Source organism: Mustela lutreola, chromosome 11 (genome assembly GCF_030435805.1).
Source record: "Mustela lutreola isolate mMusLut2 chromosome 11, mMusLut2.pri, whole genome shotgun sequence".
NCBI classification, from domain to species: domain Eukaryota; kingdom Metazoa; phylum Chordata; class Mammalia; order Carnivora; family Mustelidae; genus Mustela; species Mustela lutreola.
The window spans coordinates 89,015,225-89,035,593 of record NC_081300.1 but is presented as its reverse complement, the minus strand read 5'-3'; the positions used below and the strand labels follow the sequence as shown (position 1 = coordinate 89,035,593).

The window sequence follows — 20,369 nt, the reverse complement described above, 5'->3', positions numbered from 1 at the left end:
AGGTCTTGCTCTCAGGGTCGTGAGACCGAGCCCCATGTCGGGCTCTGCACTCAGCGCGGAGTCTGTTTGAGATGCTCCCTCTTCCTCTGCCTCTCCCTCTGCTCAACTGTGCCCGCTCCTCCCCTCTCTCTCTCAAATAAATAAACAAACAAGTAAAAAGAAGGTCTGTGTCCTATGACTCAATTCAGCCACTGGATTATAATGAACATAATTTGAGGAGAGGCTTTGAATGTATTTGCGCAGTTTGGCTTGGCGCTTCCGATCTGGTGATCAGCTAGAGGATGAGTGTGCCCCAGGAAGCTTCTCCTTCAGGGAGACATGTGAAACAGACTTGAAGTTGACCAGACACCTAAAGGGGAGACTTGGTTAAGCCAGCCAAAACCTACAAACACAGGAGCTCGAGAATAAACGCCAGTGGTTGTAAGCCATGGAGTTTTGGGAAAGTTTGTTATGCACTGTTATTGTGGCCAGAGCTGACTAATATGTTGGCCAGTGTCACATCTCAGGATTTCTTCCGTACGGCAAACAACAACAGAATTCACACTTATTTTGGCGGCAGTGTGATGCAGTAGTTCTCAAATTCTTTATTGGCATAAATAATTCAGACAATTGGATTCTCACTAAACATTGCACTAAACACAAGAAACAATAGTCTTGCCGGCTCAGAGGCTCACAACCTGTCCAACAGCCCAAGTTAGAAATACTTTTTTGATAAGTGTAGAAAACTTTATAAAGGATTCTGTACACATATACACAGTGGACCCTCTATCCATCTGGCCTTCTTTTCCTGGATGGCATCTGAATCGACTGTTCTTTCCCAGCGACGAGACGTTGGCAATGAGTAAGAGAGAGACAGAGACTGAGACAGACCAAGATAAAAAGGGAGGAAAAGAAGTGGCCCCAAAAGGAAAACATGAAACCAACTTCTTACATTAACCCATTCTGCAACAGTCAGCACAAACACAGAGAAAACAATTTGGACCATTGGTCCATATCAGTCTGTACAAGAATTCATCTTTATATATATATATATATATATATATATATATATATGTATATATATATATATAATATATATGTATAATATTTATAGGTATATATACTTTTTGTATAGAAAAGGTAACAGCGTAATTTACATAGAGAGAAAGCCTTTTTACAATTGAGAATTTTCCTAAGTTCAATAACTTTGAGAGTAATCAACCGAATGAATCATGCGGTAAAGTTCATGGAGTGGGCCCCAGTGCAAGTTCAAAGCACAGGGAGAGAGAAACAAGCTCAGGGTGGGACCCGATGGCCCACGTTTGGGGCACTCACCACATGTGACCAGACTCATCCAGCCCCAGTGAATGCCCTTGGCCTCCATCTTGGGGCCTTGGAGAGGACTGATCTTGCCAGAGGCTCTCCAGTTTCCTAAGTTTGAGCCTCTCCCCTATGCATGATGACCCCACAGCAGCTGGAGGGTGTCTTTATGAGTCTTGGGTTGCCCGCCCCATGTCCACCAGAGCACCAGCCCCTAAGAAAATGGATCACACCCACCAACCACCTCCCCATTCCAATCCTCCATTTTTTTTCCTAGAATAATTTCCTGGAAGTGGAATTCCTGGGGATGTTTTGGTTGGGCCAGTGAGACGAGAAACCACATTTACTGAGCACCTACTGTGTGTCAGGTATTGTGCAATTCTATTAACATTCATTATTTCGTGTACTCCCTCCAATAACCTTGAGGGTTGGGGCATACTAAGTGCTAGTAGGCTGCATGAAGCCAAGGAAAATCCAAAGAACCCTTTGGGGGAACTGCTGGCACTGAGAAACTGATGGTAAGGTCATTATCCACAAGAGGGGGTGGCTTAAGAAATGCACGTTGAGTCAAGTTGAAGCAGGTAAACCTGATAAATTAAGCAACCACACGCACACCACGGGAGTCCTACAGTCAGCAAAGAAACTCTGTTTCCCATCTTTCAAACCCTGACATATATTTATAAGGATAGTGGGATACAATATCCCACCAAGAGGACACATCCCCACATTTTATGCTATATTACAGACCTGGCCTGTGGCCCACTCTGATCCCTGGGTCTTCTTCAACGACTCTGTAACAAACCAGTGTTTTGCCCATTACACCTGTAACGGTTAGTTGGAAACCTCTAGAGTGGGGTCTTTCCATCAGTAAATTTCCATATTCACGCACATCCTCGACCTCAATGCTCCAGTGGCCTATGCCACAGAGTAACATACACTCTCCAGGAAAGAGGCCACAGTGAGACAGCTTTCTGTTATGGCAAGACAGTGGTGTGGGCCTCAGAGAGATCAGAGACACAGGCCACAAGAGGAGGTAGGAAGGATTGTGAAGCAGAAGCAAAGACAGGGAAGAAAATGCTTTAGAGGGAAGGCTGATCACCAACCTATCCATAGCAGAGATACCCGTGGTTTGAAGAACCCAGTGAAAGGTCCTAAGACACAGACAATGTGTGCAGACAGGCAGGGACACAGAGGGAGGCCCGCATGGCCAGAGAGGGCTCCAGAGAGAATCTGAGGCAGCCAAAGGACCACCTAACTCTAGCAAGCACGAAACCCTTCCGGGACATTATCTTCTCCAGGAACCCTAAGTCCAGTCGCCAGGACCACAACACGGCAGGAGGTGGTGAGGTCTCTATGCGCCAACGGCACCTGTGTTTGGGGATGGGCTCTCTCAGGCCCTGATGCCATGCTTAGGGGAAAGCAGTTAAGAACAGAGCAAGTACCCAGCATCCAGCTTTCAACAAATCATGATGTTGCCTCTGCCCATGGGCTATTCCCTCTACGTGACACACTGTTCCCTACACCACCCACCCCTCTCCTCAAATCTCAAGAGGAGGTGACGTCCCCTCCTCTGAGAAGGTTTCCTGGAAGGCCCTTGCTGGGTTGGGTGCTCCTCTGGGGTCTCAGGATCTCTCTCAGAACCTGTCTGCCCCCTCCTCTAGATTCCGGGGTTCCCTAAAGGCCGGTGCCACTCTCCTTCCCCAGTTTCCCAGGGGGCACAGGAGGCACTTAATAGATACTTGTTGAATGAGTTGACATGCAGTCTTGGGGACTAAAGGCATTAGGGTTGCTTGATGCTGGGGAGTGTGGCTGGGGACACAAGCCTTGGAAATATGGGGAAGATTGTTCTAGAAGCCTTCAGCAGCTCAAATGGTGGCACTTAAAATCCACGGACAGGCCAAAAAGTGGAGCATGTGGAACACGGCATGGCAGCAGTGCCTTGTGGAAGGTGGGGCTGATGCACGAAGCCACGGAGTCTGATGCATGGGGAACATGGGGCCCTCAGGTGACCCACAGCTCAGCAGTGGGGGTCCAACACGCTTGGGGGACCAGATGACTGTATTTGGGCTTCCGGCCACTCTGTACCAAGGCCTGGGGCCTTCTGAGGACTTATTTCTGACAGCAAGCTTGGGAAGCATGTGCGGGGGTGCTGGGAGAGGAATAATGGACAGCACTCCCTGGGGCAGGGAGCACAGGGACCCCAGGGAAGGGCTGCTTAAGAAGGGGGAGAAAGGAGCCAGAGAAGACATTGTGCATCTCCCAGTTGTGCTCAGGCCGAGCCTCAGGCAGCCCGCGTCGGCCGTGCCCTCCCTCAGCACCCGCTCCAGCCAGGCACTGCCCAGCTGGCCGCCCAGGACTTGCAGGCCGCTGCCCAACACTCCGTAGGAGGCTGGTTGGGAGGCCAGTGGGCTGGGGTGGGAACCTTGCTGTGGCTGGGCCAGTCCGTGAGGGTAGCCTGTGTCTACACTGTAGCTACATAGCAGTTACTTGAACTTACACAAGTTCATATGTACCCATTTTAGTATTATTATTAGCAACACAGATAGAAAAATAAACAAAGGAAAATGGCTACAATCTTGGATGACCAATGCATTGCATTAATTGTCCAAGACACACTGAAGTGGCCACTGCCCCCGAGTCGGGCAGAGCTGGGGTGGGGAGAGGTCAGCCCCCACCGAGGGAGCAGGACCCCCATCAACTCGGCATCCTTCTTGGAAGGTGCTTGGCTGAGTATCCCCAGCTTACCAAAACAGGTTTCCCAGCCCCAGTCCTTTTGCCGTGCCTGGCTGCCTTGCTGCCCAGTCCTGGGACCGCTGAGTCCATGGGATCGGATTCTAGGGGTAGAGCCACAGGCCCTGCAGAGCTCGACCACACCCACTGCCCGCAGCCACACCCACATCAGCCACGTGGGACCGGATCCAACTGCCCCCTCTCATCCACACCATCCATTTTGCTGCTTATGCTCTGCCAGAGACACCTGTGTTAACTCCTCAACAGTAAAGTAGGGGATCGGAAGGAGGCTGGCATGTCTGGGGACTCTCCTTCCCTGGGGAAGAGAGGGGATTTCCCTGAGTGGCCCTGGAGAGCAGCACTAGGGTTGCCTGAGGCCAAGGTCAAGGAGAAGAGCCGCTTCCTAGAAGGACCATGGGAATGTGGACCAGGACGGAAGGAAGGGGAGGATGTGACCGAGATTCCCACCCACACCTTGTCTCGTCCGTGTAGATGGGGAATGGCCAGTCAATGCCCTCCCTCCCTAGGCTGCCTTCAAACCATTGAAGATGCTAAATATTCCATTTAAAGCCCATTTTGGTGCCGCTGACACTTGAGGATCTTCTTCCCCGAGGTTTCCCGTTTCCCTTTGTCTGATTTCCCCTTTTCTCTGCAAGGCTGCAGATGGCTGCAAGCTAGATCCGTACCCTAGTGACCTGGCCAGGAGACAGCACACTCAAGACCTCGTGCCTTGCCTCAAACCAGTGAAGATCAGATGATGACACGATATTCCTGAAACCCCCCCAGTGCTCTGCCACTGCCCTCAGAAAACCTCCGACACCCTCGCCAGCCTGGATGCTCCCATCGGGCCCCCAGTGCCCAGCGCGGCTCATCCCCTGTCCACCCTGCTCGCCGGCGCTGGCCTCTGCCCTCCCCTGGGGTGTCTGTGTTTGCAACTGCTTCTGTCAAGAATGGTGGTTCTCAACAAGGTGGTGTCGCCCAGGGGACATGTGGCAATATCTGGAAACATCTTTGGTTGTCACAACTTGGGGGTAGCAGGAAAGGGAGGGTGCCATGGGCATCTAGTATGTGGAGGCCATCCTGCCACGCACAGGACATGCCCCCACCATGACAAACGGTCCCCAGTATCAACAGTGCCGCATTTGAGGGACCTTGGCCTAGAAGGATCGTCCCTTCCTCTTTCCCCTCCTTGAGCGCTCCACTCAAAAGTCACCTCCTCAGAAAGATCTTTGCACCTGCTCCCTCCACAGCCGGCCCCCCCCCACAATCTCCTGTTACCGGCCGGACCGTTGGTTTTCCTTCCCTAAGCCTCCATGAGTTGTGATTCATATATTGCTAAGCGGTTCCTTGTCCAGCTCCCCCACCAGGCTCTAAGCTCAGAATGACTTTGTTTCCCTCATCACTGAACGCCCAGGGTCCAAGATGTAATAGATGCTCAATAAATGATCCATTGAATACACGGCCAATGACGAAATAAGCCCACCGCATTCCGAACCAACCCGGACGTCGGCATCTGCATGAGGACGCAAAGACCCCTCTCCCGCCTTCACCAGTCATCACTGTCCAGAAAGGCCTCTCTATTGTCTGCCTGTGTTTCTTCCCACTATCCTAGCCACAGGCTTTCCAAAATCCTCACTCTAGCTCTGGAAGTCAGGGTATTTTTAAACAGGAGGAACTAGCCAAGCTGGTGGTTTTTCTTTTCTTTTTTTTTCTTAAGTGGTGAAAAAGAAAAACTAAGATTTGTTTTTAATCATTAGACTTTCAGATCTAAGAAGGCACGATGCAAATAGCACGTTGGCATAAACAATTGCTCAATGGAGGGAGGGCGCCTTTCTTCTGAGCTAATTCAAGCTGAATACATGCAGCTATTTTTCGTCTCTACTATTGTGTGACTTTCTCCTCAGCTCATAGGCCAGCCGGGGCAGATGTTATCTGGCAGGAGGTGGTGGTGGTGGAGGATAAGGGGAGGAAGGAAGCAAAGAGGCAGCACCCGGAAAGCACACTCTCAGCCTCCAGCTGCTTATTAGAGGCATTTCAAGAGTTTAGGGGTAGAGCTGGTGGTCCACTAGGACCCCGGGGAATTCCACCTGGGTGAAAATTTGATTTTGAGCCTTCCTTGCAGGGAAGAAACCAAAAGCAACTGGAATCAGATTCCTTTTCCTCCTCCTCCCTCTGCAACATTCCTTAACTTCATAGATGTCCAGATCGAACCACAGAAACTTCTACAAAGAGCTCCAAGAACAGTCTTTTTCCACTCCCCTGCCTAGGACCACAACACACACGCACATATTGTATTTCCTTAAGGTCCCCAGGCCTTCCAGCCCAGCTGTTACATGGTTGGTGGCAGCATTCCGGCCCGAGGAGAAGACACTCCCTGGAAGATAAATGATGTCTCTCTCCAAGCAGGCAGATGCCCAAATAGGATCATACACTGGGTCTTAAGGACAGACTCTTTCTGCATTCTCCAAGTTTCTGGATTGAAAATAAACTTCTGCAAAGTCCTTACAGCTTGTCGCCAGCTAGAGCCAAGACTCCAAATGACTGGGCTTTTGGAAGTTTCCAAGGCCTTAGGACCAAATCCACCTCTGCCTCTGAGAAAGGACCTAACTTGGGAGAGTTTATCTTCCTCTCTGGGCCTGAGCTCCTTCTTCTCGGAAAGGAAAGCTGCCATGAGATCAGGGATGGTTACCCGTGCCCTCATCCAGTAGCAGCTCTGATGCCCTGAGAGGCTGCATCTGTGCTCTGCAGAAAGGCGCGCTGTGATTGATTAGTAATGTCTGCCAAGAGTACAGGACGGGGCAGTGGTGGCAGAGAGGGGGATTATTTGCCCTCGTTGGACTAGATCACTCATCTAGATCTTCTAGATACAGATCATTCTAGATAGTCATCCCAATAACCTAGCTGACCCCCCTAAGGGTATGACTTGTCTATTATTTCCACATTGGTCATCAAGCTGTTTTATGTTGGGACAGTTACCCCACACAGCAGATTTGACCCATCCATTGAAAGACAAGCAGCCATAGTTTTCTGCTTTGTGGCATCCTTGTGCATGGAACCACTGTCCACGTCCATGGAACTGGGGTCTCCCATCAGCAGGCCTGGAAAGAGGACATGGAGTGGCAGGAGCAAGGTTTCCTGGGGCTCAGCATTTCTTAACAGTATGGAACGGAAAAGCCGGTGCGTCTGGTGGCCAGTGGTCATCCCCAGCCTCATCTCTCTGCCCAGATGCATCCATGATCTTCATTGACCTTCCAGGTTCACCATTCACAGTGCCAGCCTCCCGGGGAGGCCAATTCTGAGCAAGTTGTTTGTAAATACTGGTGATCAGCTGCTGTCTGTAAATACTGGTGATCAGCTGCTCTTTTCCGTGGGCTAGCACACTGGCCTTTGCCCTCTGTGCAAGGTATCAAGTCAGACTCACAGAGATTAATCATGGGGATTCAGAAATAAGCCTGGGAAAACTTGGGAAGAGCAGCCTGCTGTCAACCTTTTAAAGATTTTAAAATCTTTACCACACAGTAGTGTGTTAAATGCTCTGATAAGTCCTACAACCGAGAAAAAAAAATTTAATCTTATTTTGCCTAAGCATTTCCCATGCGTGTTTGTCCCAAGACCCTTCTAATAATGCAACATTTTTTCCATCTAGTCTGCTATGAAATTAAAGGTCTATGGAACATCTTGGTAAACTGCGCCTAACCTAGATCAGGCAAGCTCCAGGCAAAGCCCATTTCCTCCAGTTCGGTCCTCAACAGGACAGCAGCGATCTCAACCTCATGGAGAGGAATCCTTCGTATTCTTGGGAATAAGCGTTAAGGAAAGGGGTTGTGTGATCTCAGTGAACAGGAAGGAAGGAGCCCTTCCCAGCCCTGAGAGGGAGGAGCACTCACTGGTGAGTTTCCTGGGACAGGGGATCACAGTTAAATGTCTAGTCCAGTACGAGAGACACAGAGGGCTGGGCTGATGGTGCAGGCTGCCTGGAGCAGGGGAGCTGGAAGGACCCAGGGGCAGCTTTGCCAACCCAGACACACACTTCCTAGAAACCTGGGCCATTGCTGGCAGCCGGTCAGTCTGGGAACACAACGGAGAGCTTCCGTGCAAACTCCTCCAGGGGTCCCCACCCTCTCCTGCACCCTCCTTCAATCACTTCCTGTTTTCTCTCCCTCTCTCCTGGTTACAAGCTACACATAACCACAGAAGCCGGTAACAGTAACCTCCTGGGGGACAGTGGCACACAGAAACCACTCAAACAGGGCTGGGTTCCTCGGAACCCACGAGGCCAAAGACTCTTATTTAAAACGTTGGCTCTACCTCTTAACAGGCTGGCTTGCATTTGCCGCAGTTTCTTCATCTGCGAAATGCAATAACGGTACCTATTTCCCAGGACTGTTGGCCTGGTACATAGTAAGTGCTCAGTGAATAGAGGCTCTAAGGGATGGATGACTACTCTTGCCCTTCACACTTAGATGCCCTGGGACACCTGGCCAATGGGTCTCTTCATGAGTCACATCCATGGAACCTGGCCAATGCACGTTGCGGGGAGCGGGGGGTGGAATCCATAGCACAGAGCCTGGTTGTGGGAATCTCATTACTGCCCGGGCCCCACCTGTGGAGCCCTTCCGCCTTCCCTGCAAGGAGCAGCTTCTGGCCCCCTAGACCAGTGCCTCACCCTCTCTCTGCATTCTGTAAGTATTTACTGAGCACCTACTATGTGCCAGGCCCCATATCAGGCAAGGACCTCCCCCCCGACTCTGCCCCAACTGTTTAGAGAATGACGTAGCTGGTAGGACCTCAAGACAGGAACCTGTCACTTGTGCTGATCATCAGGGGCAGTGACTGGAGAGGAAGGTGGCCTACTTGGCGTGACTCAGAGAGAGTCGGGGAGAACGAGAACCTTCAAGACCCTGGTCACCATGTTCCAAAGCCCACCCCACATTTGCTTCTCCTTGCCCTCAGAGGTCAGGACCAGTCCCATGCAGGGGTGTGCAGCTGATGGCGGGGGCAGGGGGCAGTTAGCGGAGGCTGGAGCCCAGGGCTGGCATCCACCCGAGCCTGCTCAAAACCTCACAGGCACGGCCGAAGGACACGGCAGGCACACGGCTTGCCATGATCCGTTCCTCTGACGCCGAGCCAGAACGTAAATAAAAGCAAGTGTCAGGCCACCAACCACTTCAGACCGGGCAGAAGCACTGGCTCAGCAGTCAAGTGCACGTCACGCAACAGACCCGCTGTCCACCCCCACCCGTGGAGTTGACGTCCAGGACTCTCAGACCTAGGGAGGAAGGGATCCCATGTGACAAAAGCAACATCAGTGTCCTGGTCCTCATGGCGCAGGGGTTCTGGGATCTTTCTCCCCAGAGGTCTTTTGTGACCACAGTGACCAGTCAGGGTGTGAGAAAATGCTTCTTAGTGGGTGTTAGGGGTTGAATCATGTCCCTTCTACATACACACACACGCAGAATACATACGTTGAGGTCCTAAACCCCAGTCCCTCAGAGTGTGACATTACTTGAAAGTAGGGTCATTGCAGGTGTCATTAGTTAAGGCGAGGTTAAGCTTGAGAAGGGTGGCAGCCTTACATGAAGAAGGCCGTGTGAGTTTGGAATCAGAGGTGAGGAGATCCATCTGCAGCCAAAGACGACCAGCAAACCACCAGGAGCTAAGAAGAGGAGGCCAAGGAAGGACCCCTTGGCAGAGGTGTTGGGGATCAGGGTGCGGCCCTGCCGACACCTTGATTTTAGGGTTCCAGCCTCCAGAACAAGACCAGTCCTTGGAGGAAGGGGATCAGGAAAGGCTGGCAGGGCATGGGGACGGGGAGGGTAAATCTGGGGACTCAAGGTTGAGCACAATGTGGGAACAAAAGCCAGGAATAGGAGTGTCGCCCAGAAAGTCCCTACAGTCACAGTCTCAGGAACATCAAGGGTCTTCATGGAATTGGAATGGGATGGAATTGTGGCCCCCTGCCGCAATGCACACCTCCCCCTACCCCCCCACCACGATCCCTAGGTCAAAGTCCCAACTGCCAAAGTGATTGTATCTGGAGATAGGGTCTTTGAAGAGGTAACTAAGATGAAATTAGGTCCTAAGGATGGGGTCCCATCCAATCTGACTAGAGAAATAGACCCCAGGGTTGTGTGGGCTCAGAGAAAAGGCCATGTGAGCACACAGCGAGAGGCAGGATGACTGAAAGCCGAGGAAGAAGGTCTTAGGAGAAACCGGTCCTGCCCCCAGAACTGTGAACCATCCTGCGATGGAAATCCCCCTACCTAAGGTGTCTTGTTATATGCCAGCCTGGACGTAATAGGGTCTGAAATAGAACCACTCCTTCCATCCTCCAAAGCCCGAATTCCCTCTACATCACGTACACCAACCAGTCCTCATGTCTGCCCAGCCCTCTCCAAGGACAGGGAGCTTCCCACCTCCCCAAGCAGCCCATCTCGCATCGAGGGTCAAGCTGCTAGAAAGTTCTTTCCCCACTGGAATGAGTTCTCTGCCCCCCTAACTCCCAGTCTGGCTCATGTTCCTCCCTTGGGAGCCCTATGCAAGTTGGCTTCTTTTTCAGTAAGCCAGTCCCCTAGATCAGAGGTTGGCAAGTGTCTCTTGTAAAGGGCAAGGTTATAAATATTTCCAGCTTTATGGGCCACGCTGCCTCTCTCATAACTAGTCAGCTGTGGCACCACAGCCCGCAAAACCCATGGTTCGTCTGCAAACGAATGGCGATGGCCACGTGCCAATAGGATTTCATTTATTGACATCTGAATTCTATAGAGTTTTCATGTCTTATGAAATCTTCTGGTTTTTTCCCCCAATTAGAGAATGTAAAAACTTCTTGGGGGCGGGGTGGTTGCATATGGCCCCAGGCCATACTTTGTTGACCTCAGGTCTAGATTTCACAAGATGGGGATTGGGCCTGGGCCAAGTGTATACCATTACCTTGGTGTTTCCTTAGATGATCAGCCACTGGCAATGGGGGGGTAGAGGTGGGGGACAAAAATGGTGGGAAGAAATGAAGCCTGGTTTGGTGGGGTGGGAAAGGGGCAGGACCAGGGATCCTGGATACAAAAGTCTAGTTGTCAGAGACCAATCCAGGGCTCCTATGGACCAAAGAACTGAAAGAGGAGGGCTCTGTGGCAAGATGGGGTTTTTCCCTTTGACCAGCAAAAGGAAAACCCGGATGAAACACCATTAGGTAAAGACTTTGAGTCTCCAGCTTCATGCTTGGGGAAAACCCCACATATGACCAAGGGGGGCTGGAAAGGTGGGGGCCGTGGTAGGAAATGCATGTGGTCTGAGAAATGGTAGCATTCAGGGTGCAAATCCATGTGCCCTTCGGAGATGGTAAGTTCAAGGCTTCCCAGGCATCTTCACTCTGGGGACTGGTGCCCTTGGGAAGCCTGTGTAGGTAAGGGTTTGCTCAAAGCAGGGCCCAGAGTTAAACGGCTCGCTGTCGGCCACAAGGCACAAGTGCACACACACACACACACAGTCTTTGTTGTGCGAATTCTATAGAATGAATCACAGGCAAGGCTGGCAAGTACTATGTAAACACACACACACACACACACCCCTCCCGTTTGTTTTTCCTTTTTCCTCGCAGAAGATGAATGAATGTGACCTCCTCCCAGTACTTGACTCATGAATAAGACTGAGGTCAGGGGGGAAAGCAGAGGTTTGGTTCTTCCTGAATTGCAAGGTCTGCAAATGAAAACTACCTTCTAAACAATTCAGGGTGGCGTTGCCAGGAGGAGGGTGGCAGGAAGGGGCTTTGGACGTCCGGATGCTATGGAGACCGAGGAAGGTGAGGGCAAGGGAAGGACGCAGGTGAAGGTAGAGAAGTCAAGAGCAGGTGGTGTGGGGCCAAGGACAGATGCAAGGAACCCTGTTTTGCAAAGCAGAGACACTCCTAGGGAGCAGGGAAGGCGGGGGTATCCCCCTGGATCCCTCAGACCTTGTCCTTAATCTTAAGCTGGTACTCACGAAACAGACAGAAAAATCAGCCTTTGGTGACCCTCCCCCACGGTCCCCCGCATTGCAGGTCTTGCCAAAGGCTCTGGGTGACCATGTGAGTGAATTCTGGAAATGACAGCGGCAGGAAGGAGCAGTCCTGGCGAGCCTTCCACCAGCAGGGTCGCCGTGTCCCGCCAGCTCCTTCCCTTCCTGACTTCCTTGCCTGCACTCAGGTCCCCAACGACAACTGGGGTCCACAGACCCCAGAAGTCCTGGTTGGATTAGAGGAACCAGGACTGGATTCCAGGTCTCTGGGGAGCTGGTGGGCAGAGCCAAAGCAGGCCCAACCCCATGTTCAGGGTCGGCCCTTCAGGTGGCTTGCTAGGATTCGTGTGGGTGTGTGTAAGATGGTCCGAGATACACAAGTGTTGAGCCACGAACCACAGTCACAGAAGTCCCCAGAAGAGGAACATCCACTTAGAATAGCCCACAGGAGTGTCCTTAGTCTCTGGTCCTGTGCAGGTGGGAGCCCATGCAGGAAGGCCCTCTGGGAGGCTCAGGCATACCCCTTGGCCAGAGGTTCCAGAAGCATGACCATCTCATTATTTTTTCCAGTTTGGAAGCAGGCTTGGCCCCCACAGCATGAATCAGTCTGGGATCACCCAAAGTGGGGAAGACCCCCACTCACCCCTTATATCAGGTGGGGTGCTGAGTCTGAGCTCGGGTAGGATTTTTGAAGTCTTAAGTCCCCTCTCTGGCAGGGGGATGTCGGGATAAGGTTGAGACCAGAAGAAAACCAAGCCTGAGCAGTGCCTAGGGAGGACAGTGAGGCTGTGGGCTTACCCTGGGTGTCCTGTCTGCTGCCCAGCTGCCTGGCTACCACCCTGCTAGGGGACAGGCCTCCTTTCGCTGCCAGGTCAGACAGGCTTTGTGATCAGAAGACATCCCCTCCTAAGGGCTGGGACCTAAGAACAAAAGACAAGAGGCTCGCCATGTTATTCTGCCTGACTGACCTGCTTCCTGGATCCTTCCTGCATAACCCTTGGTCCCAAGGTGGCTGGGAAAATCCACCAGCTCAGGAGGGAGCGAGAGGGAGGGATGGAAGGCATGAGCACTGAGCAAGCGCAGACAGACCTCTCATGGGGAAGCCGCTCTGGGACTTGGCACCAGGTAGGAGCTAAGAACACAGACCCTCTTACAGTCTCCCTGCTTGCCTCCCCAAGAGGACTTACTAAGGTGAAAGCATGGGGGATCCTTTGCGAATTTAACCCAACACACGTCGATCAGGGACCCACGTCCGTCGCTGTGGTGGACAAACTTAGCTGGTGTCGATGCCAGAGCAGGAGGGGAGAGAAGGAATGTTCTAGAACTTCCTCCCCAGACCCCCGAGTTCTCAGGCCCCAGACTTCAGGGGGTGTCAAGGATAAAGGTGAGCTGCAAGGAGCCCCCTGAAGTCATCTTGGCCAGGAAGCCATTGTGCTTTTCAAACGGCAGGGGAGCGCAGGGGCAGTGAGACGACAAGGGACGGCGCTCTCACAGAACAGGAGAAGGCGGCAGAAATGGGGACCCATGCCCCAGAGAGGCTCAGAACTCAAAGACATGCAAGACTGTTTTGTGCACTTCGGAGCTATGTGCAAAGGAGCCACAGATCATGACAGGCTTGGGTGAGAGCCTCTGAGAACAGATGTTTACAAAGGAACAACTGAGCTCCCCGGCCCAGGTCTTGGCCCCGTGGCCTCCACGAGGTGGGTGCTCAGCCCCAGACCCCACCCCATCTTTCCAGACAGTGCAGCTGGAACCCACAACGCAGGGACTGAGTCAGCCAAGGGGCACTCCAGGGCTGTGGCAGCAGAGTGCTCCCGCTTGTCGCCAGGGATCGAGAGCAAAACGGTGTCGCGCACGGAGACACACATGTACACACAGACCGGTCCTGCGAGCCTGCCCACGCGGGCCTCTTGCCCTCGTCTCCATGGCCTAGGGGCTCTACCGACAGCCTCCAGTTTTCTTCTCGACACGGTCTCTGGACCTCACGCATCAATCTCGCTTCTCCCTGGCTGGTCCTGGTAAGTCCTAGCTCAGGGGTTCCAAACCCTGCCCGGGCAAAAGGGCACAGGTCTGGGGAGTGGGGAAGCTGCCGAACTTGGCCGTGCAGTGCTCCCAGGCCGGCCGGGGTCGGTACCCTCTGATGGTGAGCCTCTGGCCTCCTGAGCTGGCAGAGGGCAGAGCAGGGAAGAAGAGGTGGCTCGGGGGCTGAGGCAGCTGAGTGCTGTCCCTTTGTCCAATGGTCACAGCCTGGAGTGGGGAGAGAAGAGAAGGGCACGAGGTCACTGGATACAGCAATGCCATCTTTGGTGAATGAGCACCCTCTTGGTGGGCTAGGAGGCTTGAGATGAGCTCTTTCTGTCTACAAGAAATGGTGGAAGGAATACCCCTTTATACCTAGGTCCTACTATGTACCAGGTTCATGGACCTAATCTCATTTGAACCTGAGAATAACCTGCAAGATAGGCACCTTATACCCATTTCACAGAGGGGTATAAGATGGAGGCACAGAGAGGTTAGGTGTTTTGCCCAAGGGTGCACAGCCAGGAAGCAGCAGGGTCAGTATTGGAACCTAGCACTCTTCCCACTCGGAAGGGCTCCTTAAGGGCTGGAAATACAGGAAGAGGAGGTGAGACCAGGAACCACCCCATACACTCCTGCTAGGAGCGAGGCTTTGCTGACCACTGTTGAACCAAGGATCTGGGCAATCGTGTCATATGTCAGTGCCCACTCTCCCAGCAAGGTTCTGGAAAGAATCCTGAAGGGACACAGGTAATCTCTGTGTAGAAGGAGCAGGGTAGAGGTATCAAGATGATGGATTTGGGGTCCAGACCAACCTGGGTTCCAAAGCCTCCTCTCCTCATTAGCTGTGTGACCTCTTGGAAGGTACTTAGCCTCTCTGTGCTTTGGTTTTCTTCTAAGGAAAAACATAATTGTGCCTCCCTCCTAGGGGGAGCTTCGAGGAGTCAGCAAGGCAATGCAGATAGAATGCTTGACTCAGTGTCTGTCACATATGTTTGGTAAGTGGCACCCAGAGGATGGAGAGCATGCTGATGGTCATGGGGAAGATCTGGACCAATGGCATGCAATAGACATACAGCGCTATTGAAAAAAATCGGAAGCAGGGACTCCAACAGACACTTGTATGGTACTGTTACGGCAGCCTTATTCCCAGCAGTGAGAATGCAAACAACCAGCGTATCCACCAACAGATGGAAGGACAAGCCAAACACAGTACATATGTACAACGGATTAGTGCTCAGCCGTGGCAAGGAGTAACGTTCTAATACGCATCATACCGTGGATGAACCTTGAAGACAGTCTACGTGAAGACCCCAGACACAAAAGAACAAATATCGTAGGACTCCACGTGTATGAAATGCATAGAATGCGCCAGTTCACAGGGACAGGAGATGGGGGAGAGGTTACTGGGGGCTGGAGGGAGGAGGGACTGGGAGTTACGGTTCAGTGGGTCCCCTGTGTTCCGAGGGGATGAAGGCTTTGGAAATGGTGGTCGTGGTGGCACAGCACTGGGATGTGATCTGTGCCACTGAACTGCACCCTGAAAAGTGGCTAAGATGGCAAATTGTATGTGATATATATTCCAATACTTTTTTTCTTTTTTGAGTAGGCTCCATGCCCAGTGTGGAGCCCAACACGGGGCTTGAACTCGTGACCTGCACGGAGATCAAGAGTCGGATGCTCAGCCGAATGAGCCACCCAGGTATCCCTCTACCACCATTTGTAAAAACAATGTCATATACCCACGCCCTCAGAGTTGTGTATTTTAAGTAGGAGGATTATATGATGTGTAAGCTATATCGCAACAAAGTTGTTTTTTTAAAACAAAGAAATGCCATGCAAGTCATGGAAGTCATAAATTTTCTATTCATATTTTAAAAGGTTAAAAAAAGGGTGAATTTAATAGTGTATTCTATTTAACCCAATGTAACCCAAACACTGGAATTTCAAAGTATCACCAGTCCTATCTGTGTAATGGGACAAATTACTGAATGTCCTTTTTTTTTTTTTAATCCTAAGTCTTCAAAATTTCCTGTAGATTTTACATTCACAGGACATCCTATCTCACTATATTTTGAGTGTTCGAGAGCCACATGTTGGGAGTGGCCACTCTCGGTCAGCGCAGGTCTGGACCCTCGCACCTCAGAGGGTGGTCCATGGACCAGGAACACCAGCATCACCTTGAAGCCAAATCTCGGGCCCCGCCCCAGACCTACAGAATGGGAATCTGCAATTCCCCTGCAGGTTTGGAATGCACAGGAAACTTCAAGATGCCTTGCTCTGGAATGCAGGCTTGTCCCAATCTTCTCTCCAGTTCACCATGTGGCAAGGTGTACAGGGATTCTGGAAAACCCAGCTCCTCAAGTGTGACCCACTGGAGAGGGAAACCCAAGGCCCCAGACGTAAGTTTGGAGTTAGCTGCTCACGTCCTTGCAACATGCTGGCTACTGTGGAGACCTCCTGGTTGGCCTCCTCCATGGATTCCCAAGACCTAGATAGGATCTACTTTAGCCAAGCCCTCTAATCCCCTGATGACATAGCAGGCTTCTGGAAGGACTCCAGCATTGACCGCACCACTGGAGTGACCATCTCCAAGCCAGATGAGTGCGATCGAGAGAGCCATGGGGTCTGATGTTGTGGGAAGAGAACATTTCAGATTAGGAAGTTGGAGCCTGACCTGTGTTCCCAGCTTTGTCAACACCCCATGTAGATGTGGTTGAGTTCCTGAATGTCTCTGGGCCATAGTTTCTCCAAATGGAGGAGGTTGGATCAATCTGGAAGGTGTAATGAAGGCATCCCATGCATTGATTCTGAGTAACTGGTGGTGGCTAGCAGGTGGGGTGAGTGATGGTGGATGTGCTGTGATTGATTCGCCATTCCTGCCACAGGTGCAGGAATAGAGCACAGATGCCACACACATCTGCATCCATCCTAGGTAATCCCTCTCCGAATACAAAAAGACACTATAAATTGAAGCCTAAAAGGAACAGAAGTCATCTTTGTTTCTCGGTATCAAAGTAGAAAAGTCCTGGGGATTACAAACCCCCATGTGGAGGCCTGGCTTCCCTCCAAGGGCTTTGCCTTGACATGACCTCCTCCGAGGGGCATTCCCTGACCCCTCCCTTCCACCCAAAGCCCCCAGTCATCCCTATTGCAATTTTGTCTTCTCAACACAACTCTATCTGAAATGATAACCCTTTTAAAACACATCTACCTGCCTATTATACCTGCTCTAGAAGGTCAGGGAGCTGACTGACTTGCCCTTGGATTTGCACTCTGAGAACCAGGCCTGACACAAAGCAGGTATTCAACACACACAGACGGAGTAGAGAACGGAATGAGTAGGGGCGCCTGGGTGGCTCAGTGGGTTAAAGCCTCTGCCTTCGGCTCCGGTAAAGATCCCAGGGTCCTGGGATCGAGCCCCACATCGGGCTCTCTGCTCAGCGGGGAGCCTGCTATCCCCTCTCTCTGCCTACTTATGATCTCTATCTGTCAAATAAATAAATAAAATCTTAAAAAAAAAAAAAAAAGGAAGCGAATGAGTAGAAAATTTCACTGACCCTAATATCCCATCCTGCCAGACAACAGGGTCTCTGTTCCTGTCTCAGTTCCCTGTTTCTCAGCCCAACTGTTTGCAAAAAAATGGAAAACAAGGCCCCCAGCTCTCCCTCCAACCAGAGAGCTTTAAGCCCCTCTATTCAGTTGACTTCTGCTCTCTCCTCCCTGATGCCCGAGAAAGCAGAGGCCATCCGGGTGATGGCCCAAATGACACTGGTGTTTGTTACACTGGGCACTCTTGGGACCCCATCTGGACTCTGACACTCACTGGCCAACTTGCCTGCACTAGGTTAGCTGGGGAGAGTCCTTGCCTGTCAGAGCCTCCCTCTCTCTGTTCTCACATTCAAGCCATTCCCAGTCCTAGAAGGCCAGCAGGATGCGGCTGACCCTCCCTGCCGGCAGACAAAGGCTGCTCAAGTATACGGAACACCTGCTGTGGGGGGACACTGTACCAGCTGCCCCAGCTCCCGGGCTGTGGTCATCCTCACCACACTCCTGCTAGAGCCGTCTGCCACCCTCATTCTTTAGAGGCTGCCACTGCTGCTCAGAGAGGCCGAGTAACACGCCCAAGGCCACACAGCTATCAAGTGACAGAGTGGAGGTTTCCAATCCTTATCTGCCTGATCTGGGAGGTCTGTGCTCTTTCCAAGTGTCTAGGGAGAGGCTGGGCCACTGGGGCCTGTCCTCCAGGCTCAGCAAGGTCAAATGGTGGGGTGAGGGGTAGCCTAGGGCCTCTCAGGTGAGATGCTGACAACTGCTCTGGTGTGCCATGTCACTGTGTGTGTGTGTGTGTGTGTGTGTGTGTGTACACCTGAGTCCGCCTCCAGGTGTGGGCTTTGAGCACAGGGCTGTGTATTCCTAGAATGTTCTTGTGCAGTGTGTGTGTGTCCCTAAGTGCTCCTGTATGCATATGTGGATACAGGTGTGTTTTTAGCTTAAGTTTCTGTGGTGTGTGTGTGTGTGTGTGTGTGTGCATGCGTGCATCTGGCTGTGTGCGTGAGTGTGCACAACCATCTGTGCCTGGAACAGCAGGGCTGCGGGAGCAGGGACCTCTTGGAAGCCTCATCCGAGCCAGTCTTGCTCTCACCTTCTGGAGAAACCACTAAGGCTGGGCCTGGAAGGGAGGCCCCCAGAGAGAGGCCCCATGAATTACCTCATTGAGAACCACTGATCTCCGTCTAAGAACGAGGCGGGGGAGGGCTCCAAGGAGGAAGCCTGAGAGACACTTATGGCCAGGAGAAGCTGAGAATCTTCCCTGCCCTTGTCTTCATGCAACAGAGAGTTCTGGAAGCTGTGAGATGCCATGGTGGGGAGAGCTTGCTGGCCCCAGGGGGACATTTCCTGAAAGCCAGGCCTCCTGGAGGAAGACATATGGGGCTTGCTGGGTTCAGGCCATCACCTCGCACCTGATGATCAAACTCCCTGGGCCATCAGCCTTCATCAGGAAGAGATGGGCAAGGAGGTAGCCATGGTAGCAACAGGGACCAAGGCCCTGGATGGCAAACCCTAGACTCCCCTGAACAGGAACCCGGTAAGAAGGCTGGCAGCCGGGAGAGGAAGGTGGGTGTGTGGAAAGGAGATGGCTGGCACAGGTATGGGGGAGGGGAGCAAAAAGGCAGCAAAGGCCAGAGGACAAAGGCAGTGGGGAGAGATATGAAAGGAGAACACCTACTCTGCAGACTTCCAGAAATGTCCGGGGTGAGACAGGCGGCGGTTTCGCTTTGGCAGTTTCTCCAGCATGTCCATGAGCTTAGTGAAGGTAGGTCTTTCTTCTTGTTCAAAGGCCCAGCAAAAGAGAAGAATGTCCTAAAAGAAGACAACATGTGGTGATTTAGTGTAAATAGTGATGTCTTGATACCCTTTGGCATCTCATTGGGTCTATTTTTCTACCCATTTGTTCCACTTGCATATATCCCCATCATCCATCCACCCACCCATTCATCCATCCATCCATCCACCTACCCATCCACCCATCCACCCATCCATCCACCCACCCATCCATCCACCCATCCACCCATCCATCCACCCATCCATCCATCCACCCACCCATCCATCCACCCACCCATCCACCCACCCATCCGCCCACCCATCCATTCATCCATCCATTAATCCATCCATCTATCCACCCATCCATCCACCCACCCATCCATCCATCCATCCACCCATCAATCCATCCACCCATCCACCCATCCATCCATTCATCCATCCATCTATCCACCCATCCATCTACCCATCCACCCATCTATCCACCCATCCATCCATCCACCCACCCACCCATCCACCCTCCCATCCATCCATCCACCCATCAATCCATCCACCCATCCACCCATCCATCCATCCATCCACCCATCCATCCACCCATCCACCCATCCATCCACCCATCCATCCACCCATCCATCCACCCACCCATCCATCCACCCATCCCTCTACCCATCCATCCATCCATCCATCCATCCACCCATCCACCCATCCATCCACCCATCCATCCACCCACCCACCCATCCATCCACCCACCCATCCACCCATCCATCCACCCATCCCTCTACCCATCCATCCACCCATCCATCCATCCACCCATCCACCCACCCATCCACCCACCCATCCATTCATCCATCCATTCATCCATCCATCTATCCACCCATCCATCCACCCACCCATCCATCCACCCATCCACCCATCAATCCATCCACCCATCCACCCATCCATCCATTCATCCATCCATCTATCCACCCATCCATCTACCCATCCATCCATCCACCCATCCACCCATTTAT

At 52.1% G+C, this 20,369-nt stretch overlaps 1 protein-coding gene across 3 annotated transcripts in view; it reads right to left on the bottom strand.

Annotated features, from left to right (window-relative positions):
- Positions 1 to 1,094: 1,094 nt before the first annotated feature.
- KSR2 (kinase suppressor of ras 2) overlaps positions 1,095 to 20,369 on the bottom strand; it is a 416,470-nt gene continuing 397,195 nt past the window's right edge. For 2 of the 3 annotated variants that reach the window (XM_059140070.1, XM_059140071.1), the window contains 2 exons: positions 19,268 to 19,401; positions 1,095 to 14,265 (listed from right to left, as the gene is read on the bottom strand). In XM_059140070.1, the coding sequence (XP_058996053.1) occupies positions 14,259 to 14,265; positions 19,268 to 19,401 (141 nt within the window). In that variant the 3' untranslated portion in view covers positions 1,095 to 14,258. Of the gene's footprint in view, positions 14,266 to 19,263; positions 19,402 to 20,369 lie in introns of those variants that run through there. The other variant, XM_059140072.1, reaches the window with a different exon arrangement.